The sequence below is a fragment of the Archocentrus centrarchus genome, unplaced genomic scaffold (assembly GCF_007364275.1).
Source record: "Archocentrus centrarchus isolate MPI-CPG fArcCen1 unplaced genomic scaffold, fArcCen1 scaffold_157_ctg1, whole genome shotgun sequence".
In the NCBI taxonomy this organism is placed as follows: domain Eukaryota; kingdom Metazoa; phylum Chordata; class Actinopteri; order Cichliformes; family Cichlidae; genus Archocentrus; species Archocentrus centrarchus.
The window spans coordinates 9,263-36,450 of record NW_022060202.1 but is presented as its reverse complement, the minus strand read 5'-3'; the positions used below and the strand labels follow the sequence as shown (position 1 = coordinate 36,450).

The 27,188-nt window shown below is 42.2% G+C and overlaps 1 protein-coding gene across 1 annotated transcript; it reads right to left on the bottom strand.

Moving 5' to 3' along the window:
• Window positions 1-1,347: 1,347 nt before the first annotated feature.
• Window positions 1,348-26,866, bottom strand: LOC115775488 (major histocompatibility complex class I-related gene protein-like). The gene is given in 9 exon segments (XM_030723018.1): window positions 1,348-1,453; window positions 1,455-1,599; window positions 1,602-1,682; window positions 11,139-11,217; window positions 11,219-11,397; window positions 11,400-11,414; window positions 11,716-11,835; window positions 11,838-11,981; window positions 26,678-26,866. Coding segments are annotated over 9 exon segments (924 nt in total). The 5' UTR covers window positions 26,733-26,866.
• Between the last annotated feature and the right edge of the window lie 322 nt (window positions 26,867-27,188).

The following is a 27,188-nucleotide window of genomic DNA, read 5'->3' as shown; positions in this document are numbered from 1 at the left end:
TGAAAACTTTTCTGTTTGACCAGGCTTTCTGTTGACTTTATTTTATTATTATTTTTTTAATATGGTAATGTTAATATGTTTTTAAAATGGTGTTTTATCTTTTGTTTTTTTTTGATATTATGTTTTAATTATTGTACAGCACTTTGTGACTTTTTGTCTGTGAAAAGCACTAAATAAATAAACTTTACTTACTTACAACAATCGCTCTATCACCTGAATCCTGTTGCTCTTATGTGAGAAGCTGATGCATTGGCTTATGGTATGCTGCAAATTTCAGTGTGGCTGCAACTATCGCTTAATTTAGTAATCGGGTATTCTATCAATTATTCCATCAATTACCCGAGTAACTGGATAAGAAATACTTTTTTCACATTAACAGTTCATCTGCATATTTTACCTTCCGTGCAGTTTTTCCCTGTGTGAAACAAACAGGGTGGATGGAGCAGCTACAAAGTTCTCTTTTCTTCACTTACTCATCAGGTGGTTGATGAAGGACCTCCAGCTGTTTCCCAGTAAAGGTTTAATGGCAGTTACAGGGAAAAAAGCTTTCTTCGGCTCCATCTGAGCTCACCGGCTCCGCCTCTTTGCACGTGTGCAGACAGGCTACAGGTAAATCAGCTGACTGCTGCTGTTGTGTTATCAGTGTTTATGTTGAAAAACTGGGGGCTGTAATCTTGTAATGCTTTATATTCACAAGCATTCTCCTCAATACGTTTCTATTGCAGGTCTATAGTCACTAATCAGGGATTAAAGTATAAAAACTATTTTGACGGGGAAGGGGTCCTTCTGGTACTGTTCGGTCACCAGTGCTCGCTAGCAGTATGTCCGGGAGCTGAAGTAGAGAAAAACCCTAACCCTAACCCTAACAGCTGAAATTCTCAGCACAGCGAGCACAACACACAAACACGCATAGAGCAGTGGAGGCATGGAAAAACATGTCAGCGATGATCCACTCAGTGTTAAAGGGAATCCGTCGCAGCGACGGAAAACTGAGGGGCGTTATTTCCTGATCCCCACTCCATTCCAGTAGCTGGTGGTAATGCAGCTTTAAGCTGTTTTGGTCAACCACAAACCCACAAGAAGAAGAAGACTACGGAGAACTTTAATGCAGCTAATGTGGGTTGGATCGGATTGGATTACATTTTTTTTTTCTTTCCGATATCCGATCCAGTAATTTAGGCCAGGATCAGACCGATACTGAATATCGGATCGGCACATCCCTAGTTTGAACCTAAGTTAGTGTTAGAATTATGCTCTGAAAAACAGGGACATAAACTGACACTAAGGAAAAAGAAGTTATCATCCAACACATTAAAAACTCATGAGCTGCAGGACTGTTACAATAAACTAAGGGTGTGTTTGTCTCCTGATCTCAGTCTCACCTTCATTGCTCCTGATTCCTGCTTTGTCCAGTTTGGTGATGATGTCCTCCCTCACACCTGAGAGCTGAAACACAGCTGTACCTGTCCCAGTCCTCACGTGTGACTGCTGAAAAGTCCAGATCAACACTCATCTGGAAGGTCTGGTCATTGTTGGGGAGGATCTCTCCTTTGTGCACACCTTCATAAAGCTCCTCACCATTTTTCTTCCAGACCAGCTCGCTCTGTTGGGATAGAAACCTGTAGCGTGGCAGGTGATGGGAGAGGAGGAAGACCTCTGGAGGAGAGACACTGAGGGAAGGACTGCAGAGAGAGCAAAATGTTACTGCTTATCTTATTTTATTTTATTATTGTTGATAAATCTGCAGCAGCAGTAACATAAAGATGAACTATAATAACTATTCCATCCATCCATTCTCTCCCGCTTATCCGGGGCTGGTTCGCGGGGGCAGGAGCCTAAGCAAAGAAGCCCAGGCTTCCCTCTCCCCAGCCACCTCCTCCAGCTATCTGGAGGGACCCCAAGGCGTTCCCGGGCCAGCCGAGAGATATAATCCCTCCAGCGTGTCCTGGGTCTACCACGGGGCCTCCTCCTGGTGGGACATGCCCGGAACACCTCATCCAAGAGGCGGCCAGGAGGCATCCTAATCAGATGCTTGAGCCACCTCAACTGGCTCCTTTCGATGTGGAGGAGCAGCGGTTCTACTCTGAGCCCCTCCCGGATGGCCGCACTCCTCACCTTATCTCTAAGGGAGAGGCCAGCCACCCTTCGAAGGAAACTCATTTCTGCTTGTATTCGCAATCTTATTCTTTCGGTCACTACCCAAAGCTCGTGACCATAGGTGAGGGTAGGAACTTAGATCGACCGGTAAATCGAGAGCTTTGCTTTTACACTAAGCTCCCTCTTCACCACGACAGACTGGTGCAGCGTCCGCATCACTGTAGAAGCAGCCCCGATCCATCTGTCGATCTCCCGTTCCCTTCTCCCATCACACGTGCACAAGACCCCGAGATACTTGAACTCCTCCACTTGGGGCAAGACCTTGTTCCTGAGCCGGAGAGGGCACTCCACCCTTTTCCGGCTGAGGACCATGGCCTCAGACTTAGAGGTGCTGATTCTCGTGGCCGGCCGCTTCACACTCTGCTGCGAACCCTTCCACTGCGAGCTGGAGGCCACCCCCCGATTCAATTCAATTCAATTCAATACAATTTCAATTCAATTCAATTTTATTTATATAGCGCCAAATCACAACAAAGAGTCGCCTCAAGGCGCTTTGTATTGTAGGTAAAGACCCTACAATAATACAGAGAAAACCCAACAGTCAAAAACGACCCCCTATGAGCAGCACTTGATGACAGTGGGAAGGAAAACTCCCTTTACAGTAAGAAAACTCCAGCAGAACCAGGCTCAGGGAGGGGCAGTCATCTGCCGGGACCGGTTGGGCTGAGGGGAGAGAAAAGACATGCTGTGGAAGAGAGCCAAAGATTAATAACAATTAATGATTAAATGCAGAGTGGAGTATAAACAAAGTAAATAAGTGAATAAAAAGAAACAGTCTTTTGTGGGAACCCCCCCAACAGCCTAGGCCTATAGCAGCATAACTAAGGGCTGGTTCAGGGTCACCTGATCCAGCCCTAACTATAAGCTTGATCAAAGAGGAAATTTTTAAGCCTAGTCTTAAAAATAGAGAGGGTGTCTGTCTCCCGAATCCAAGCTGGAAGCTGGATCCACAGAAGTGGGGCCTGAAAGCTGAAGGCTCTGCCTCCCATTCTACTCTTAAGTATCCTAGGAACCACAGGTAAGCCAGCAGTCTGAGAGTGAAGTGCTCTGTTGGGGTGATATGGTACTATGAAGTCTTTGAGATAAGATGGGGCCTGATTATTCAAGACCTTGTATGTGAGGAGAAGGATTTTAAATTCTATTCTAGATTTAACAGGGAGCCAATGAAGAGAAGCCAATATGGGAGAAATCTGCTCTCTCTTTCTAGTCCCTGTCAGTACTCTAGCTGCAGCATTTTGGATCAGCTGAAGGCTTTTCAGGGAGCTTTTAGGACAGCCTGATAATAACGAATTACAATAGTCCAGCCTAGAAGTAATAAATGCATGGATTAGCTTTTCAGCATCACTCTGAGAAAGGATGTTTCTAATTTTAGAAATATTGCGCAAATGCAAAAAAGCGGTCCTACATATTTGTTTAATATGTGCATTGAAGGACATATCCTGGTCAAAAATGACTCCAAGATTTCTCACAGTGTTACTGGAGATCAAAGTAATGCCATCCAGAGTAAGTATCTGGTTAGACACCATGTTTCTAAGATTTGTGGCCGAGTACAAGAATTTCAGTTTTATCTGAATTTAGAAGCAGGAAATTAGAGGTCATCCAGGCCTTAATGTCTTTAAGACATTCCTGCAGTTTAACTAATTGATGTGCGTCATCTGGCTTCATTGATAGGTAAAGCTGAGTGTCATCTGCATAACAATGAAAATTGATGCAATGCTTTCTAATAATACTGCCTAAGGGAAGCATGTAAAGAAATATCTGTTTACTTCGAGTGTTTCTTTTCCTCATTTGCAGCCGCTTACTAACAATCATGAATTAGGATACAGGCCTAATGTGTGAAGAAAGTATCATCAAATAGATTACTTTAACATATTTCGCTTTTAAAATGGAGTTGAGTAAAATGTATATTTTTTAGGCTGTAAGGATTGGCTAGTTTTTCAAAAGACGATTCACAAAGAACCTATTTTAACCCTTAGACACGGCGTTATAAATTTGCTGTTGCCAGAATGGCAATGACCAAGTCGTAGTGCATTATTCAAGGCCCTGTGTTATGTCATATTATAGTGTAGTATGGTAGTTAACTTTTCAATGACTATTACAGCGTTCCACTGGTGGAGATATAGTGCAACAGATGTCGCCACGACAGCGCAGGTGGCTGAGCCTTTATCAATGCTGTGTGGAGATGAACCGTATTGTTTTCCAACAGCAATTGTAAAATAGCTTGGTATAATTCCATGAACAATACAGGAATATTCGAATTATATTTGTTAAGGGAGTGTTGAGGAACGATACAACACCGCATAGCTCGAGCACTCGAATGCCGAGATGTAGGTTTTATTGCGTTAATCAAGCCAACGTTGTCCCCTACTGGGCATAACAGGACATAGCTGGAAAGCTACCTCTACAATATCAGAATAGGTTAAGCCCGACACAGGCTACAGAAGGCCTAATTAAAATAAAAAAACAAAAAACCTTTTTACCGGGATTCCCGGGAAATGGCTCATCTTTTCCCAGGATATGATTCATGTCATTTTCGGGAAAAATATAAACCCTACTGAGGTCCAACAGGACAAGAACAGAGATGAGTCCACTGTCAGAGGCTGTAAGAAGATCATTTGTAACCTTCACTAATGCTGTTTCTGTACTGTGATGAATTCTGAAACCTGACTGAAACTCTTCAAATAAACCGTTCCTCTGCAGATGATCAGTTAGCAGAAGCCAACAGAATCGCATCATCTGCAAAAAGCAGAGATGAGACTCTGAGGCCACCCAGGAAGAAGCCTTCCGCCCACCTGGCTATGCCTAGAAATTCTGTCCATAAAAATTATGAACAGAATCGGTGACAAAGGGCAGCCCTGGCGGAGTCCAACACACACAGGAAACGAATCCGACTTATTACCGGCTATACAGACCAAGCTCTCACTGTGGTTGTACAGAGACTGAATGGCCCGCAACAACAGGCCAGACACCCCATACTCCCGCAGGACCTCCCAAAGGACACCCCGAGGGACACGTCGAATGCCTTCTCCAAGTCCACAAAGCACATGTAGACTGGTTGGGCAAACTCCCACGCACACTCGAATATCCTTGAGAGGATAAAGAGCTTGTCCAGCGTTCCATGACCAGGACGAAAACCGCATTGTTCCTCCTGAATCCGAGTTCGACTAACAGACGGACCCTCCTTTCCAGCACCCTGGCATAGACCTTACCGGGGAGGCTGAGGAGTGTGATCCCCCGAAAGTTGGAGCACACCCTCTGGTCTCCCTTCTTAAAGATGGGGACCACCCCCCCCCCCGGTCCTGCCAATCCAATGGCACTGCCCCAGATCTCCACGTGATGTTGCAGAGGCTTGTCAACCAAGACAGCCCTACAACATCCAGAGCCTTCAGGAACTCAGGGCGAATCTCGTCCACCCCAGGGGCTCTACCACCAAGGAGCTGTTTAACTGCCTCAGTGACCTCACCCCCAGTGATGGTCAAGTCATCCCCCTCATCCCCAGACTCTGCTTCCACTACAGAAGGCGTGTCAGTGGGATTCAGGAGGTCCTCGAAGTATTCTTTCCACCGTCCGACTATAGCCTCAGTTGAAGTCAGCAGCACCCCCCCGCACTATAAACCGTGTTGAGTGGAGCACTGCTTTCCCCTCCTGAGTCGCCTGACGGTTTGGCCAGAATCGCTTTGATGCTGAACGAAGTCTTTTTCCATAGCCTCACCAAACTCCTCCCACACCTGTATTTTTGCGTCGGCCACTGCCCGAGCTGCATTCCGCTTGGCCTGCCGATAACTGTCAGCTGCCTCCGGAGTCCTACAGGCTAACCAAGCCCGATAGGACTCTTTCTTCAGCTTGATGGGCTTCCCTTCACCTCCGGTGACCACCATCTGGTTCGGGGGTTACCACCACGACAGGCACCACCACCTTGCAGCCACAGCTCTGAGCAGCAGCCTCAACAATGGAGGTGCAGAACATGGTCCATTCAGGCTCAATGTCCTCAGCTTCCCTCGGAATGCTATTGAAGTTCTGCCAGAGGTGGGAGTTGCTTTCTTCCTGCTCTTGACGGAGACGGTCGCATTCTATCTCTCTCCCTGCCCTCCCTGTCTCTCCTGCTTGCTGCTTGCTGTGAGAGCGTCTCTTACACACTGTCCGAATAAGAATAAGATTGAGAGCAACATGGATCTGGCAAACTGGGCCCTCAACACCATTGATCGAATTTTTTCCACTATGACATCGGGGAAAGGGGAGCCTGTGTGTCCGAGTGGAACAGACCCGTTGGATACGTGATCGATTCTTGGAGCTCGTGGAGACCTGTGTGCTTCTCAGCCCTCGAGGTTGAAGACATGGAAGACGTCTACATATTCGGCTATTTGGTAGCGGTATCTCTTCTGTTTGGGCTCGGAGGATACCTGATTTACCGGTAAATCAAGAAAATCTGGGCGGCAGTTCGACATCTGCAGAGGCTGCCGACCCAGGTGGATGGGCTGTCCAGGGCCGTACAAACTCAGACTCAAAGCCTGTTGGACCTGAGCCGTAAAGCTGGTGAGTAGCCCAGCTGAGAACGTGCTCGCAGGCGAGAGGGGTTCGATCTGGAGATAAAGTTCGGTTCTGCACGGTGAGGACGGTAACAAATGAATTTGGAATATTGGATTACTGAATGGGTTCCCCAGTGAGACTGAAGGCTGTTGGAAAAAAACAAGCAGCCTGTTCCAAAACAACATCTGCATTATCAGGAATTTGGCTCCCTAGCCGGCCTTGGCTGGCAATCATATCTCTCCAGGCCTATGTGTGATGGTCGCTCTCCCCCTCAGCCCTCACTGTGATTTGTGAAGCTGGATCTGGTGTACCACGGCCGCTGATGAATTTCCATCACTATCAGTGAACTGTTGTGGCTAGGAGCTGGCATCTGGGCTCCACAATGCCCCCACCCTCTCGTCTCCGTCTGCATCCCCTCCTGACCTGACCTTACCCACCATATTGCTATCCTGGCTTTAAATGTGCAAATATGCTTTTGCTGAGGTGTTTTTTGGAACCTCGTACGGTGTTTATAATGAATACAGTACGAGATGATTTTTTTTAACCTACCTATCCCAGTGTATCTCTTTCTGTTCTTCTGCTAAAGGTAGTGCTGCGAGTCAGCTGCATGACCTCAGGACACCTGTCCCCCCTGTTTGTTCTGTTTTTTTTTGTATTTCTTGGATGGGTGTTCTGGAACGCAAATTTCATTATATGTTTTCATTATATGTTTACATATATATGACAATAAAGTCTTCTTGATTGAAGATCTCCCGGACTGGGGCTTCTGCCAGGCATTCCCAGCACACCCTCACAATACGTTTTGGTGTGCCAGGTCTGTCCAGCATCTTCCCCCGCCACCTGATCCAACTCACCACCAGGTGGTGATCAGTTGACAACTCAGCGCCTCTCTTCACCTGAGTGTCCAGAACATACGGCCGCAGATCTGATGATACGATTACAAAATCGATCATCGACCTGCGACCTAGGGTGTCCTGGTGCCATGTGCACTTATGGACATCCTTATGTTCGAACATGGTTTTTGTTATGGACAAACTGTGGCTTGCACAGTAGTCCAATAACAAAACACCATTCAGGTTCAGATCAGGCAGGCCGTTCCTCCCAATCACGCCCCTCCAGGTCTCACTGTCATTGCCCACGTGAGCGTTGAAGTCTCCCAGCAAGACTATGGAGTCACCAGATGGAGCACTCTCCAGCACCCCGCCCAGCGACTCCAAAAAGGGTGGGTACTCTGAACTGTCATTCGGCGCATAAGCACAAACAAACAGTCAGGACGCAGCAGGAAGGTGCAGGGAAACTACCCTCTCGTCCACCGGTGTAAACTCCGACGTACAGGCAGCAAGCCGGGGGGATACCAGTGCAGAGCAGCTACCTAAACTCTGCTCCCAGTGAGGTCGATTATCTCGTCAATAGTTTTACATCCTCACTGCGTACGACTTTGGATGCTGTGGCTCCTCTTAAAAGGAAAGCTTCAAATCAGAAGTGCCTGACTCTGTGGTATAATTCACTAACGCACAGCTTAAAGCAGATAACCCGTAAGCTGGACAGAGAATGGCGTCTCACTAAATTAGAAGATGCTCATTTAGCCTGGAAAAAGAGTTTGTTGCTCTATAAAAAAGCCCTCCGTAAAGCTAGGACATCTTACTACTCATCATTAATTGAAGAAAATAAGAACAACCCCAGGTTTGTTTTCAGCACTGTAGCCAGGCTGACAAAGAGTCAGAGCTCTGTAGAGCTGGGTATTCCTTTCACTTTAACTAGTAGTGACTTCATGGATTTCTTTACATATAAAATTTTAGACATTAGAAAAAATTATTCATAACATCTCAAAGATTTATCTTCATGTTCGGCTGCTTTCAGCACTGCTGGTATTTGTTTAGACTCTTTGGCTCCAGTTGATCTTTCTGAGTTAACTTCAATAGTTACTTCCTCCAAACCAGCAACATGTTTATTAGATCCCATTCCTACTAGAATGTTCAAAGAAGTCTTTCCAATTATTGATGCTTCAATCCTAAAAATGATCAATCTGTCTTTATTAGTTGGCTATGTACCACAGGCCTTCAAGGTGGCTGTAATTAAACCTCTACTTAAAAAGCCATCACTTGACCCAGCTGTCTTAGCTAATTATAGGCCAATATCCAACCTTCCTTTTCTCTCAAAGATCCTTGAAAGAGTAGTTGTAAAACAGCTAACTGATCATCTGCAGAGGAACGGTTTATTTGAAGAGTTTCAGTCAGGTTTCAGAATTCATCACAGTACAGAAACAGCATTAGTGAAGGTTACAAATGATCTTCTTACAGCCTCTGACAGTGGACTCATCTCTGTTCTTGTCCTGTTGGACCTCAGTGCAGCTTTTGATACTGTTGACCATAACATTTTATTACAGAGATTAGAGCATACTATAGGTATTAAAGGTACTGCACTGCAGTGGTTTGAATCATATCTATCTAATAGACTCCAATTTGTTCATGTAAATGGGGAGTCTTCTTCACACACTAAGGTCAATTATGGAGTTCCACAGGGTTCTGTGTTAGGACCAATTCTATTTACACTGTACATGCAGTATTATTAGAAAGCATTGCATCAATTTTCATTGTTATGCAGATGACACTCAGCTTTACCTATCAATGAAGCCAGATGACGCACATCAATTAGTTAAACTGCAGGAATGTCTTAAAGACATTAAGGCCTGGATGACCTCTAATTTCCTGCTTCTAAATTCAGATAAATCTGAAATTCTTGTACTCGGCTCCACAAATCTTAGAAACATGGTGTCTAACCAGATACTTACTCTGGATGGCATTACTTTGATTTCCAGTAACACTGTGAGAAATCTTGGAGTCATTTTTGACCAGGATATGTCCTTCAATGCACATATTAAACAAATATGTAGGACCGCTTTTTGCATTTGCGCAATATTTCTAAAATTAGAAACATCCTTTCTCAGAGTGATGCTGAAAAGCTAATTCATGCATTTATTACTTCTAGGCTGGACTATTGTAATTCGTTATTATCAGGCTGTCCTAAAAGCTCCCTGAAAAGCCTTCAGCTGATCCAAAATGCTGCAGCTAGAGTACTGACAGGGACTAGAAAGAGAGAGCAGATTTCTCCCATATTGGCTTCTCTTTATTGGCTCCCTGTTAAATCTAGAATAGAATTTAAAATCCTTCTCCTCACCTACAAGGTCTTGAATAATCAGGCCCCATCTTATCTCAAAGACCTCATAGTCCCGTATCACCCCAACAGAGCACTTCACTCTCAGACTGCTGGCTTACTTGTGGTTCCTAGGATACTTAAGAGTAGAATGGGAGGCAGAGCCTTCAGCTTTCAGGCCACTCTTCTGTGGATCCAGCTCCCAGCTTGGATTCAGGAGACAGACACCCCTCTATTTTTAAGATTAGGCTTAAAACTTTCCTTTATGATAAGCTTATAGTTAGGGCTGGATCAGGTGACCCTGAACCAGTCCTTAGTTATGCTGCTATAGGCCTAGGCTGCTGGGGGATGTTCCCACAATAGACTGTTTCTTTTTATTCACCTTATTTACTTTGTTTATACTCCACTCTGCATTTAATCATTAATTGTTATTAATCTCTGGCTCTCTTCCACAGCATGTCTTTTTGCTCCCCTCAGCCCAACCGGTCGCGGCAGATGCCTGCCCCTCCCTGAGCCTGGTTCTGCTGGAGGTTTCTTGCTGTTAAAGGGAGTTGTTCCTTCCCCCTGTCACCCAGTGCTGCTCATAGGGGGTCGTTTTTGACTGTTGGGTTTTCTCTGTATTATTGTAGAGTCTTTACCCGCAATACAAAGCGCCTTGAGGCGACTGATTGTTGATTTGGCGCTATATAAATAAAATTGAATTGAATTGAATTGAATACAAGAATACCCACCCCAGCTCGCTGCCTCTCACCGAGGGCAACTCCAGACTGGAACAGAGTCCAGCCCTTCTCCAAGAGACTGGTTCCAGAGCCCAGGCCATGCGTTGAGGTGAGCCCAACTATATCTAGCTGGTATCTCTCAACCTCACGCACTAGCTTAGGCTCCTTCCCCACCAGAGAGGTGACATTCCATGTCCCAATAGCCGGGGATCGGTCCGCCAGGGCCTTCGCCCTCGGCCACCGTCCGACACACACTGCACCCGACCCCTACGAAACTAAAACTAACTAAAATTAAGTTATGCAAATAGTTTGTTTTATTTCTAATACAGTTTTAAAATTAATCACTTTCTTTCTCCATAATGTACAACAAAAATGATCAAAGATGCCAATAATCAGACCCCCCCCATTGCTTTTTTAATTTTTCTATCACAAGAACAGTTTTACAAAATTAGTGTCTAACTTATTTTTTCAACCACAGACAAAATCATTTTCTTTGACAGTTTTTTAGCTCCAAAATGAGCGTCCTAAAATGAATAAAACATTCCTTCCAGAATCTGAGGAAACAAAATCAAATTTTTATACCTGTTCTCTTCAAACTGTGTCGACCATAGTTCACGTATTTCTTCAGCCAGCCAACACAGACCTCAGTTAAATATTTTTTTCTGCATATTTAAATCATCATCATGATCCCACTTCAGTTTGGTTCTGACAGCCTGTTCTTTTGGAGCGATCCATGTTTGTGTCTTCAGATCAAATACTATGAAATCTTCTCCATCATAGCCATACTGAAGAAATCCTCTAATATCTTCGTACTCATCATCCCACTCACAGCCATAAAACAGTGGACAACGTGGACACCTGAGAGAAAAAGAGGCAGAATCAGCCAACCATCATGTGAGGTCCATGATGAGACAGTGGAGGTCAAATGTCACTTCATCTCTGTTAATTACTGTGTCTGAGACAGGCCGGCACATAATACAACTTCACATTATACACGATCACAAATGAAGCAAAACATGCGAGCTAACGAATATGGTCCTTTAAAAAGTTCCAGTTCTGACAGATCAGATGGTAGAAAAAGAAAACTGTGGTGATGGATACAGATGAGTGATGGGTGATGGACAACAAAGAATATGAAAATAATTAATCTTAAACAAACCTCCAGTTTGGCTGAAGCGCTGCTTCGCAGTTTCAATATCGTCTCTGAACGTTTGCTGGGTGTTATTGAACCCTTGAATCTCTGTGGCCCAGTACTGTGGATCGTCCTCTGTGGCTTTTTTATCCAGTCCTGTGTGGGCTCTGCTCTCCGGCTGCTGCTGTCATAGTGAATGATTGGAACGTCATTGATCATCCCGACTACCACAAACTCTGGGAACTCTGGGATCCCAGAAGATCCAGTGTAGAAATACTGCAGAAAGTGAGTCACTGTAAAACAATTAATATATTACATTTTAATAACATCCAGTGTTTAACTTATTTTTACATCAGCAACACATGGTAGACTCTAATAAAGTCTATAATGCCAAAATAAACACTCACTAATACATCAATGGTAACTTATTATAAAAAGGCTTTTTAATCCTGAGGTGCTGAAAATCACTGAAACACATACAGTAACTTAATCATCACATTCATTTATGAAAATCAGTCTGAGCCGTGTTTTCTAAACAGTTCAGTCTGTAACGTAAACATAAACAAAGGCCCAACTTAAAACTAGAGTGGAACCTGCTACATTGTAGCTACGCTGTAACCAGAAACCCCTCCGAACCCCTGCAGCTCAACCTAACGTGCACTTCCCTACAAATGTAACTAAGAGTGAGGACCCAGGAGCAGGGCTGCTCGATAAATTAATAAATACAAATGCAATACTAGTTATCATGACTAACAATACTAGGAAGAAACTGCTTTATTTACTGTTTAATCGGAGAGGTCTAAATTGTCCCAATCTTAAGTGGTACTACTGGGCTGCACAACTGAGCTCTATTATGTTCTATTTTTCAAACAAAGAGAATCCACACTGGGTGGAAATGAGTCCCATAATTTAAAACTAGCACTTCCCACATTTATGCACTCTGACACAGTAAGAAACCTGCAGAAACAAGTTAAGAATCCCATTCTGAGGCACATGACAGAAATTTAATCCAAAATGGCCATAATGGGTTTGTTGCACCAGGAAGAGCAGATGCAGTATTTAAAACATGGGCATCCTGTCATGGTCCCCGCCCTCTCCGGGCTAGCGTTCCCCAGTATTGTTGTTCTTCTTTGTGCAGGTATTGTTTCCGGGGCAGGCTCGGTGTTTTCTCCACCTTCTTACCAGCCTCTTCCGGCAATGAGTTGCACACCTGATGGCAATTGCTAATCACTCACCTGCTCTTCCTGAATGCTCACCTGACAAGTAGGGACAGTGTAGATCATTCAGATGAATGATTGTGCATTTTGCAATGTGTGTACTATATTGGATGCCGTACTTGTAGCAGCCGGGCTCCACCTATTGGTTTTTCCAGATGCAGACACGTTGTGAAGCTGTCGCTTTCAGGCTGCCATTAAAAACCGCTGTTAACTAAGTCAAATCTCCTCACTCATTTCGACATGGTGTCAAAAGATGTTTGGATCTGCAGTGCGTGAGTCCGTTTTTTTCCTTCTTTTTTTTTGCCAAACATTGAAAGACTCGCAGCTTGCTAACTATGGCGGGGGATTTCGCAGACCCGACCCGCTCCGTTTGAAGGAGACATCGCTGAGAACTGCCGTATTTTTGAGAGGGAATATAACATCTTCATTAAAGCAGCACATGCGAATAAACCTGCTAAGACAAAAGCGTACAGAAGCCATTGAATGGGTGCATTCCCTGGCGTTTGGGTGCATTCCCCTACAAAAAAAAAAAAAATAGAATGTATAAAAATATATACATACCTACATTGGTGCATCTGTACATTGTAAGAAAGTAAATGCGTGTATACATATAATAATGAAGATGATGAATATTGCACTTGGTGAATGAATATTGCACTAGTGAATGAATACTGGATATTATCAATATAGGAGTGATAGATATTGTTCAGTATGAATAATATAATATTGCACAGAGATGTGGGTATTGCACAGTTACGGTGGGTGAGTGTGTGAGTTCAGGGTGGTGATTGCTCTGGCGAAGAAACTGTTCTTGAGTCTGTTTGTTCTGGCTTTGATGCACCTGTAGCGCCTGCCAGAGGGCAGCAGGTCAAACAGGTCAAAGCCAGGGTGTGAGCTGTCCTTGATGATGTTCCTGGCTCTGCTGATGCAGCGGGAGGTGTAGATGTCCATCAGGGAGGGGAGGGGCAGCCAACGATTCTTTGTGCTGTCTTGACTACCCTCTGAAGCCTGACCCTGTCTGCCTCAGTGCAGCTGCCGTACCATACTGTGATATAGTACGTCAGCAGGCTCTCAATGGATGAGCGGTAGAAGGTCAGCAGCAGGTTTGAGCCAAGTTGTTCTTCCTGAGGACCCTCAGGAAGTGAAGTCGCTGCTGAGCCTTCTTGATAACAGCTGTGATGTTATCTGACCAAGAGAGATCAGCAGAGATGAGGACACCGAGAAACCTGAAGGTGTGGACCCTCTCCACACGCTCGCAGTTGATGTAGAGGGGAGCTGGGTCAGTCCTGTGCTTCCTGAAGTCGATGATGATCTCTTTGGTTTTCATGGTGTTCAGTACCAGGTTGTTCTCTGAACACCAGGCTGTCAACTTCAGGACCTCCTCTCTGTAAGCTGCCTCATCTCCCTTTGAGATGAGTCCGACCACTGTGGTGTCGTCAGCAAATTTGACGATGAGGTTGTTATTGTGGGCCGGACTGCAGTCATGGGTGTAGAGGCAGTACAGGAGGGGGCTCAGCACACAGCCCTGTGGGGAGCCAGTGCTCAGTGTGCGGGTGGAGGAGAGATGGGGGCCAAGTCTCACAGTCTGGGGCTGGTTGGTTAAGAAGTCCTTGATCCAGGAACATGTGAGAGGGGGGAGGCCCTGGGTGTGCAGTTTGGTGGTGAGAATGTCCGGGATGATTGTGTTGAACGCTGAGCTGTAATCCACAAAGAGCATGCGAGCGTAGCTCTGCTGCTGCTCCAAGTGGCTCAACACAGAGTGGAGAGCTACAGCGATGGCGTCCTCTGTGGATCTGTTTGCACAATATGCAAACTGATGGGTGTCGAAAGTGGGGGGCAGATGGTCTTTGATGTGCTGGAGAACCAGCCTCTCAAAGCACTTCATGATTACCGGTGTGAGGGCCACAGGGCGGTAATCATTTAGGCTGGTGACAGATGACCTTTGGGCACGGGGATGATTGTGGCTGTTTTTAGGCACTGTTTCTCATTCACCTTATTTACTTTTTATACTCCATTCTGCATTTAATCATTAATTGATATTAATCTCTGGCTCTCTTCCACAGCATGTCTTTCTCTCCCCTCAGCCCAACCGGTCGCGGCAGATGACTGCCCCTCCCTGAGCCTGGTTCTGCTGGAGGTTTCTTCCTGTTAAAAGGGAGTTTTTCCTTTCCACTGTCGCCAAGTGCTGCTCATAGGGGGTCGTTTTGACTGTTGGGTTTTCTCTGTATTATTGTAGGGTCTTTACCCACAATACAAAGCGCCTTGAGGCGACAGTTTGTTGTGATTTAGCGCTATATAAATAAAATTGAATTGAATTGAATTGAATTGAATTTTAGGCAGGGGGGGATGACTGCTTGGGCCAGGGAGAAGTTGAAAATCCTGGTGAGAATCAGGGTGAGCTGGTGGGCACACGCTCTGATCACCTTGCCAGGTACTCCGTCTGGTCCGGCAGCCTTCCTGGGGTTCACTGCCAGGAGCACGCGCCGTACCTCATGCTCCTGGACAGTGAGTGGGGTGCAGCCTGGGGGGGGCAGGACTGGAGCAGATGGGTGGTCCTGAGGCATCTCAAAGCGAGCAAAGAAAAGTTAAGTTCCTCTGCTAGTGACACACTCAGGTCTCCTGCAGTCAATCACAGCCTCTGAAGTTTGTGATGTTCTGAATGCCCTGCCACACCTCCCGTGTGTTATTGCTGGACAGATGGGGCTCTATTCTCCTCCTGTAGTCCGTTTTGGCTTTTTTAATTCCTCTTTTCAGGTCAGCTCGAGCAGCACTGTACAGAGCTCTGTCGCCTGACCTGAAGGCAGCATCACGGGTTTTGAGGAGTGAACGGACCTGGCTGTTCATCCAGGGTTTCTGGTTAGGGAAAACCCGGATGTTTTTGCTAACAGTCACATTTCCGATACAGAACTTAATGTAGTCCAGTACCGTCCCTGTGAATGTTTCTAGGTCCTCGTGTTCGAATAAGTCCCAGTCTGTGTACTCAAAGCAGTCCTGTAGGTCGGAGAGTGCGTTTTCAGGCCAGGTTGTAATGGTTTTTACAGTAGGCCTGGCTTTCCGTCTGAGGGGGGTGTATGCTGGGGTGAGCAGCAGGGAAAGATGGTCGGACTGGCCGAGGTGGGGGGGGGTTTGGCTCTGTAAGCGTGCTTAATGTTGGAGTAAACATGGTCAAGAGTGTTCTCCCCTCTTGGAACATTTGACATGTTGGTGGAATTTCGGGAGTACAGTCTTTAAGTTGGCCTTGTTAAAGTCTCCCGCGATAATAAGAACACCGTCGGGGTGGACCCGCTGCTGTTCGTTAATGGCGTTCAGCAGGAGAGAGAGCGCCATGCTAACGTTAGCATCGGGAGCTATATACACAGCTGTGACGATCACTACTGTTAGCTCTCTGGGTAGAAAAAAAGGCCGACATCTTACAGACATGTACTCGAGGTCTGGGGAACAATGTTTGTCTATGATTGTTCCGTTGTTACACCAGTCCTCATGCACGTAAATACAGAGACCCCCTCCCCTGCTCTTACCGGAGTCCTTGGTCCGATCTCCGCGTAGCAGAGTGGCCTGCTAGCTGCACGCTAGCATCGGGAATGTGGGGGTTTAGCCAGGTCTCGGTGATAATCATTACACAACAGTCACGAACATAGCGATTTACAGCCAGCTCTAACTCTAGGTTGTCCGTTTTATTTACCATGGACCTGGCGTTGGAGAGATACAGGCTTGGCAGAGGAGGCCTGTGTGGTTGGCATTTCAGCTTCAGCATAAAGCCGGACCTGCAGCCCCGCTTCTGCTTCCTCTCCCTCCGCCATCGGTGGCACCTTCCAGACCCGATAACAATCCACGGAGCACCCGGCAGTCTCGCTATTGCGTCTGGGATGTTATGAGTGTAGTGAAAATCACTCGATACTGATATCTTGTGCCGGTAGCCAATGTCCACAAGATCCTGGCGTGTGTAGCAGTTGTTTGCAGAGACAAATGCACCAAAACTAACAAATATGAAATACAAAAAGTACAAAAAAGAGCACCGAAAGGAAGAGCCGTGAGCCGCTGCGTCTGTGCGTGCCGCCATCTTGATCAGGAACTTTGATTTGTAAGCCAGATCGAAAGTATAAAGGCTGAACTGTACGTTGATATGTTCTTGTGTTGAAAAAAAAAGAGTAGTAAGTAGTAATGTGTTTATGCTTTCAGTTTTCATCCCCATTGTGTCCAAGCTTAAAAAAAGTGTGGGGTGGGGGGCAGATTTGAAGTGTTAGGGATTATTTTTTACTCAGTGAATCCAGTAAATTAATTAATAAACAGTGGATCAACCAAATAATAAACAATTAAATAATACATTAGACAGAGAGCAACAGATCAGAAAGTACTAACTTCTCTGTTTCAGTGCACCTAATCTTGAGGACCAGCCACCGAACGTACAATTAGAACATTACCAACGTCACCATGTTCTGTCACTAATCTGGACAAGATTTCTCTGTATTGATTAAATTAGAACATCAGGAAGAAGATGTGCTGACTGTGATGACTGAGAGGAATCTGAGTCATGAAAACCAGCTGGAATGAGCCTGGATGACGAAGGTCAACTCATAGCACCCAGAGATTGTTTATGCTTAGATAATGACGAGCTGTATAAAAATGTTTTGGTTAGACAGGAACACGGGCTCAGAGGGAGAGAGTGCACACTCTTACTCTGAGCCCCCACATGGCCATGTGTACTTTTTCTGATCCTTTAATATATTAAATGTTTTACTTTTTTAATTAAAGTGTTTCAGGTGTCTTCCTTCACAAAAAACCTGTTTACCTGACAGATGGTGACCCCGTGATAAAGAACTGATAACAGGTAATGACAGGTGATTTGTGAAGGAGGATGATTGGCAAAAGAGGACAAAGGGGAATATTTTCTCCAGGACTCAGCTTGAAACTTGAACTCCTCAAAACACTCACAGGGGTGCCTCATAAATAAGGTAAGCAGAAACCTGTGGTTTGTAAATAACCGAATTCTGCAGAATTGGACGTTGAAATTTTTTGTGAGTGAGGAGGAGGAAATGTCACGAGAGAATGGTAAATGGTAAATGGACTAGCTCTTATATAGCGCTTTTCTACTCAGTATGAGCACTCAAAGCGCTATTAGAACAAATTTTAGAGGATCTGTTAAACTGCTTAAAGCTTGAAAATATTAAAGTGTCAGAAAAACAAAAAGGGATTGACTTTAAAAAATGAATAAAAAGATAATGGGTGAAAGAAATAAAATAAGTGAAGTGATAAGAGTTGAAATGAGTGAAAAAAGGATTGTGAGAGATGAAGGAAACATAAAACTGCCCTATAGCAATAGACTATTGATCAAATTTATTTAATAAAACCAAGAAGTGTGTGTGGCTGGAAAATGTTCTAATGAATAGAGATAACTCCTTATATCCACAGCAACAGTAGTGTGACAATTGGCATTATACCATGAGAGACATATAAAATAGTAATAATTTTGCAAAAATTACTGAATGTTGTCAATTTATCTGTCGGCTTACCAGAGGCGGATTTCTGGATAGACACTTGCGTTGGCCTACGGGCAGAGGCTCATAGCTGCCTAAGACAGTAAAATATTGGCTTTCTTGTAGCGTACACTAAAGTAGTTTCATTGAGATAAAATAAGGATTTGACTGGGTCAACTCTCATGGTAACACGTTGGCAGTAAATAAAAATTGTAACAAAAGTGTTGTGTGAATAAAATAGAGACTAAGAAATTGGCATGAAATTGTTAGTAAAAGTTGCAACTAAAAGTGTGAATGAAGAGGCCTCTATGTGTGTATATGTGTGTGTGTATATGTGTGTATCTGTGTGTGTGGGAACAAGTGGGCTGATACTGCAGTGAAAAAAAAGGGATGACATACTAAAGAAACCGGTAAAAAAATTAAGGGTGCATAAAGTGCAGAGGACAAATATCAAGGTTGCAGTAAATGTAAAAAAAAAAAGGAGGAGACGTCCCCCGCTAATTTATTAGATAAAGCAAAAGCTTAAATAAATTCTTGGTTTTAAATTATGCACCTGGAAAACAAAAGAAAACAAAATCTGGGAAAAACTCTAGAGCTGATCACATAGGAAAAGGAAACCGTTTCTGTTGCTATCTGTCTGTGTGTATCTGAGTCAGTTGTGTGTGTGTGTGTGTGTGTGTGTGTGTGTGTGTGTGTGTGTGTGTGTGTGTGTGTGGTGAGCAGAGAAAGAAAACAACTGGAGTGAGTGTGAGTGTGTGTGGCTCAGAGACAGACACAGAGAGAAAGAGAAAATGGAAAATTGTTGTAAAGTTTAACATCTGGAGTGTGTTTGTGCAAATGTGTGTGCGTCTCTCTCAGCATTTGTGTGTGTGTGTGTCTGTCACTACAGCATTGCTGCGTGTGTGCGTGTGAATCTAAGTTTGTGTGTGTGTCAGAGAGACACAGCTTGTGTGCGTGTGAGTGAGAAAAAATGAGTTATGAGTGAAATAAGTTGTTTTGTTTAATGTTTTGTTTTCAATTTTTTGTTGTTTCCCTTTTTTTGCTTTTGTTTGTTTGTTTATTTGTTTTTGGTATGGATAGTAGAGTTAGGGAGTGAGGGTCAAGAGCTCTCAGGGATAAGGTTTATCCCTGATACAAAGTGAGTATTGCTACCATTGAAGGATTTAAAAAAAAAAAAAAGAAAGGGACAGGACAGTCAGGAGTTCATTATTTTTAGAGAATATCATATATTTATTTTATTTTATTTAAAAAAAATGCATTCTCAGTTTTATTTTTATTCCTTTTTCTCTCTTGATTTTTTGGTTGTCTAGGACTTTGCTTAGTTCTCTTGTTCCCCTGGGGAGCAAAAATATTTTTATTTCACTCCCTTTCTTTTCTTTTCTTTCTTTTCTTTTTGCACATTCTTAGAGAGTGGTTTGATAAATAATCCTGAATATCTTGGGAAAATTGGGGAGGGGATAAACCCCTTAGAAACACTGAGAAGCAGATATATTTGTTTCATTTATTGTTTTATTTTACTTATTTTGTTTTGATTTTACTCTTTAATTTTATTTCTTTTATTTAAAGGGGAGCACACTCGTGGGTCCCTGACTCTATCTGATTAGAGACAATTAGTGGAGAAAAGCTAAACTTAATTGACTTTCCTAAAATAAAAGCCAATACAGCAGACAAATGCCTTGATCATCACAAATTATGTCAAATTGTTGTTAAATTTCAAGAAAATTTCCATGAGGAGCACAGTATTGGTGAAACCTTAAAAAGAAAAGTTACACAAATCAGTCTGTGTGAATATTTTGTGACACACTTGAATCAAAGCAAAACAAAGTGCCAAACCTTGAGCTGCCGCTCTGTTACAATGCAAAACATGTAGGATAAAATAAAATCATCTGATTTTCTCTTTTGTGCATTTAATTTGTTTATTTGGTAGATTTGTTTAAAGCTAACGTTATAAGAGAAAAGCAGAGAACATTTAAATTTGAATGTATGAACAATCTGATATTAAATTAAGCATTAAAGAAAAAAATCCCAAAAGCTAATGATATAAAACTGAGTATGCCCTTTAGATAAATAAGCTAAATTAAGGTTAATTAGTGAGACAAAACAGAGTTTATGTCTCAAAGGAGGGATATAAACTAGGAGAAGAGTAAAGATTTAACTAATAAAGATTTCTTAGTTTCATTGTAACAGGAGCCTGAACAACAACACTGGGGCTGCAGGAGACTGGATCAGGTACCAATAAAGAAACTGGTGCAGATCGAGGTGTTCAAGATCACACCAAGCTCTCCTGAGCAGACTAACAGACTCTAAAGACTCAGGAAAAAGGCTCCTGGTTCCACATGACCCTCAGTAAGAAGGCCCAACTTCAGACGAACAGGTGAACTGTAAGTTTCTTGACCTCTGTGTAAAGTCTGAGACCAGGAGGAGAGTCATCAACAGGGGTTCTCTTCGACATGGGGAGCATTAGGCCTTAAGCACGCTCAGTCACAGGCTCTCAGTGAAGAACCAAAACACATTAGTGGTCAAAGGTCAAGGAACTGCAAGAAAATAACAACTGACTGCAATGTTTCAATTCCAGTCTGAACATTCTCAGTAGTCTGACTCATAATTTGTTTGGATAATTTATCATTGGAAAGCCACAGGAATATCTGCTTTGTTTCTTATAACACTAATTATTGTTTTTTCTTGACATGAGGTCTAAGGAGGGACACGTCCTGATTTCAGTTAGATGTGTGAGTATGACCTCTGACCAGAGAATTACCACAACATTTCAGACTCACCTGAATAATTTTGACTGACTGCACTACATGGTGTTATATTCAGAGCAAGACCAATAAAGATACACAAATTACACAGAGTACAAAATAAATAAATGGAGTCATGACAGTAAAATAATCAAGGTTTCTCTCACTAACACTAAAACTGTGTCATTCTAAATAGAAAGCAGATTGTTTGTATATGTAAGACAGAATTAAGTCCAATTAGTTTTCCCTTTCTTTTTAGCAATTAAGATAACAATAATATCTGTAATTTTGGCAAGTTTTCCATTACAATACATTGAATAACATGCTTAATGAAACTCAAATTCTAATGCTGTCATTGAAAGATAACCAAATAATAAGAGAATGAGGACAAATATCATTTGCAATGAATATTGTTTTTATTGTTTTTTTTTATTTTTAATCAATTTTAACAAAAAAAAAAAAGAGAAAATAAATGGCTAAATTCTGAAATGTGAAATATAAGGTTTGGGGGCCAGAATTGGCCAGTAAAGTCTTAAACCTGGGTGTTTCTGGAGACCAAAAGGAGGGAGCTACCCTAAAATTGTATAATTTTTAAGTGAAAAGTAAAGAACAGATTCAAAACTGGCTCCTTTCCTCCCTGCTGAATTCCCATAGGCAATGTACTGTTGGATCTTGGTATCACAATTTTATATGTTTTTTTCTTTATGTTTGCTTCTACCTTTAGTCTTTAGTGTTTTTGTTTTCATTTTATTCCATGGGTATAACACATGTACCCATGTGCAAAATTAAACTATAGGATTCTAGGATGACTAATCATAGACTGTGTGAGCTTTAGCATATATTGATATTTTTCCTGGTTTCTGACCTAAATCTGTATTAAGTGTTGATTTCAGAGCATTAATTCCTTTTTATTTTTTATCTGAATAGATTGAATCATTTCTAGAATAGAGAAATTTAGACTGGGTTAAACTAATCAAGAGATCTTTAATATGAAGACACTGAATAATAGATCTTTCAAACATAAACTTCTGCTGTTAAATATGTCTCTTGGCAAATTGTAGTGTGTACATTTTAATTTGATAGTCTTTGAGTCAGGGAGTTATATTTAGTGGGTAAAATTAATAAATAAAACTATGTTGAACAGTTAGACCTGATCAGACCGCAGGTTCTATTCATATTTGAATTTTGACCCCAAAGACCTGCAGTTCAAGACTCAACTTTTCAAACTAAAGACAGCAGGAAAAATCAGTACAACTTAATACAACTGGACTAGTTTTCAAAGATACCAGTAACTGCTCCCCGCTATGGCCTGATAAGGAAATGTGCCTTTTACAGGGAATGTTTTGCCTCGGACTAGAACCCCTGTCCGTCACACTGTGGATGGGAACATCTCAGTGTGATGGCCTGTTATCGGAGTATAACTGGCATTAAAAATCCCTGGTTTGCCAAACAGAGGACTGACGTGTGGAGGATGGGAGTCTTGGGAAAATGGGATGGTGTCTGAATTAGTCCAGGTTGTAATAAAACAATCAGCCTGAAAGGCTTCTTTATGCCTAAGAGTTCCTGTTGGAGTTCCTAACAAATTTAAGGTACAGCAGCAGAGTTTGTGTCACTGTATGCCTTTGGGTCATAATTAAACAAAACTTAGATTGGGTTAATTATAATATTAAATCAGGAATGTTGATTAACCTTACAGAGGCTGACTGGAAAACTGGAACATCATTAACAGCAGAATAAAATAACAGATGTTACTTGTGTGGTTTACTCAGTCTAAATAATATTTAACCACAGCAGTTCAATTCTCCAGAGCATTGTCAAAATTAGTAGAGAACTCAAATAAATAAATAAATCCTGTATCTTTAATGATGGGAAAATGTTTTGAGAATCAGATGGACAAATTCAAACTTTCCCTATTTTCCTAAGGAATTGATCACCTGGGAAAAGACATAGAAAAGGGGGGTTTGAACCTGTAATGACAGGATCAGTTATTCAGTAAATAAATACTAATTGATGAAAGTGTGATAATAAATATTTGTTTCATGTGATGTGCTCTAAACAGATATATCTGAGGTTATGTTTTATGATCTTGTGTCTCGTGCTTTAGTCCACTTGTTAGGCATTTCTGTTTGTTTGGTCTTACTTTATAGAAAAGGAGGTGAATTTAGGAAATAAGAGTGCTAATAATAATAATGCTTTAGAAAGCTTTTTATATGTTTTTCCATTCTTTACTGAAAAAGAGAGCTGCTCTCTCCCTCTGTCTGTCTCTAACAAATGTGTGTGTGTGTGTGTGTGTGTGACCTTTTGAAGCATAAACACTGATTACAAAAGTCAGAGGCTCACAGAAATATCATGAGAGCAATTCTGGTTTGTAGTGACTTGTTGTGCTTTAAATATATTATATTCATGCCATTTTTGTTTGTTTTCATGTTGTTTTTAGTGTTAATCAATAGGTTAATAACCATAGGGGTGTTAAATTTTCACACCTGAATGGTGTGAAAAAGGAGGGAGTTGTTAGGGATTATTTTTTACTCAGTGAAAAAAGGACAAATGTTTAAAGGTAAACTCCAGTAAATTGATTAATAAACAGTGGATCAACCAAATAATAAACAATTAAATAACACATTAGACAGAGAGCAACTGATCAGAAAGTTCTAACTTCTCTGTTTCAGTGCACCTAATCTTGAGGACCAGCCATCGAACGTACAATTAGAACATTACCAACGTCACCATGTTCTGTCACTAATCTGGACAAGATTTCTCTGTATTGATTAAATTAGAACATCAGGAAGAAGATGTGCCTATGACTGAGAGGAATCTGGGTCATGAAAACCAGCTGGAATGAGCCTGGATGACGAAGGTCAACTCATAGCACCCAGAGATTGTTTATGCTTAGATAATGACGAGCTGTATAAAAATGTTTTGGTTAGACAGGAACACGGGCTCAGAGGGAGAGAGTGCACACTCTTACTCTGAGCCCCCACATGGCCATGTGTACTTTTTCTGATCCTTTAATATATTAAATGTTTTACTTTTTTAATTAAAGTGTTTCAGGTGTCTTCCTTCACAAAAAACCTGTTTACCTGACAGAAGTTATTTTAGGTACCAAGTTATGGTGATGCCTTGTATTTTTAAAGAAAAAGTGAGTCATATTTACCAGTGTGTTTCTAATGTAATTCTGGGTACAAAGCTGTACAATGTTTAATCAATAAGTTTATCATTACCTGCTAATTTTTGCAGGATTGTTTATGTTAAGATACCTATGTTTGCACTGCCAGTAAGTTCGATTATTTTATTTGAATCGTGCTATCATCTGAGCACAGGTAGCTAGAGATGGTGAGGCAAAAAGAAAGCTCTCCGGGGCACAAAACAGAAAATGTGTCCGCATACACCTCAGAAAGTATATAGCAGCGCCCCTGTGTAATACGGCAGAAAACTTTATGTTGAGATGACAGAGTCACGCCCTTCTGCCGCTTTTGTCATGCGTTCTTGGTTCGAGACCAGCCGAGTTGAACCCATTTTTCAGCCGAGCACCAAATGCGTTCGCGGTGAAAAAACTGCTGAACGGTTCAAATACTGGCACCCTGTTGGTAGAAAAGCGTATTATTGTTTGTGTGCAGAGCAGAGCCCGACTGTACGAGTGAGCAAGAAGTTACGAGTCAAAGAGAGAGCCTCGTCTGGCCAACAGAGTGCTGGAAGTGAGTTCCCCCTGCTTACATTCGGACCTAACCTACAAACTCACCTTCTGATTTGTGCAAATAAAAGCTTTAAACTTTTAACAGTTGCTCCCACAGTTGGGTCCTTCATTTCCCATGACACATCCAGAGGACTTAAAACCATTAATGACCTCTATCTTCCAGAGTCTGATGTCACACACAACTTTTAATATATTCAAATGAGAAGTTTGTAAAAGCAAATCTGAGCAGTCTTAACAAATGTCCCCTTTCACTGTTGGAAAAAGCGAAAAATAACTTAACCTTGTAATGTCCTCCAGATTTCCTTACACGCATTGTCCTCTGTGGTCAAAATGACCCCACTTGGCTTGACTGTCATTTTTTGACCCCATATTACAACAGATGTTTTTAAATTAAATAAAAATGCAAAATTCAATCAAATTGCTTAAAATTGATTCTAATCATAAAGCGCATAGTATCGAACAGCCCCTCTTATTTTCAAATCATTGGATGAATGCAAAACATATTTTGATAGCAATAGATTTCATTTGGGGTAAAAAAAAACAACAGGACATTATGAGGGTTAAGAAAAGGCATCATCAGATTTCTATAACATGTTGATATCAAACTCATCAGAGAATTCAAAATATAAATTAATGTCCTGGAATGAGGATTTGACACAAATTTTTAGTGAGCAAGAGTGGGAAAAACATGTGCTAAAGTTCACACAATGTCTATAAATAGTTGTCTTAGAGTCCTACAATTTAAATGGTAAAAACACAGCAGACATGTACAAAGTGTGTCTCCATAGGAACATTAATTCACTGCATGTGGGAATGCAGGCAGATAAAAATATTTTGGGAGGAGGTAAAGAACATAACTGAAAATAATTCCTAAACAGATTATAGTAGACCCAAATGATTTCTGATGGTTCTATATGCAGAGAAGCAGAATTATAGCAAAGCTTAATGTGCATTTATAGACCTCAGTGTACTGACTGCAACAAAGTGTCCAGCTTTGACCTGCAGAAACATCAGCAGATTCAGCACCACCCAGCGGTTAAAGCAGATGTTATCTCGCTCGGCACTTGAAACAATAAAATATATTCATAAATCCAAGCAACAACTGTTTGAGAAGATTTGGAGACTTTTATTAATTTTATAAGGGATGTGGCCCTAACAGATGAAACGGTGGACTATTGAGAATAGTCCACCGTTAGTATGGGGTGGCTGTAGCTCAGTACGTAGAGCAGGTCACCTACTGATCGGAAGGTCAGCGGTTCGATTCCTGGCTACTCCAGGCTACATGCCAATGTATCTTGGGCAAGATACTTAACCCCAAGTTGCTCTCCGACCATCCTGTCGGAGTATGAATGTGTGTGAATGCTAGTTAATTAAAAGCACTTAGCTTAGTATAAACATGGAAGTGCTTGTATGAATGTGAGTGCATGGGTAAATGTAAACATGTTGTGTAAGCGCTTTGAGTGCTCTGACTGAGTAGAAAAGCGCTATATAAGAGCTAGTCCATTTACATTTCCATTTACCAATGGACACCCTGTGGTTCCACGGTTCAGGAAATATATGGACCCACACTTTTTCTGGGAGCAGATTCTACTATCTAGGCCAAGCTGAAAAAGTGAATTACCTTCAGTAAGAGAAGCTTTGATTACTTTGCGTTATCATTACTTTTTTCTTTTTTGTGTGTTTGTTGTTTTGTTGGAATACAGATACCATGTAGTACAATCAAGCAACAAAATCAAAATTAAAGTCCCGGTGTTTTACATGCGGTGCAGGCCGACAGAAACAAATAAAATACAGAGATTTTTCCCTCCTAGCCCGGTAACACAATTACCTGTTAGTACAGTAAGGACGGTTTATTATGCTCACCTGCAGTCACACAGACAGAGTAGCAGAGAAGTATCAGGAGTCTAACTGTCCTCATTCTTTGCCATAATCCAAACGTCTCTCCTTTGAAACAAAGGAAAAAAGTGCTTATTTCTTTTCCCTTCAAAAACAGCTTTTTATTTTAATGTCCGTTTACTTCCTTTTTCCATTTTCAGCTTCACTTCCTTGTTCTTCTTCTTGTTTTAATGGCTGTTAACAAACCAGGGCCGTTTGTGGATTTCTGTAGTTGGCACTGAGAAACTGCCCAGCTCTCTTCCACTTCCTCTTCTTCCTTTTAATTTTATTGGTGAGACAGTGCAGCGCTGCTGCAAACTGGTATGCAGTGTGGACTTAAATGTAACTCCCCCCCAAAAAACAATAAAAACCTCCCACTAAACAAATTAGTCTGTTTTTAAAAAATGGAATATGGCCTGATAGAAACATGTTCTTTGGTCTCATCTTCTCCACCACATTTTCCTGCATGGTGTTTACCTGTTATAAATAATGTGCTATT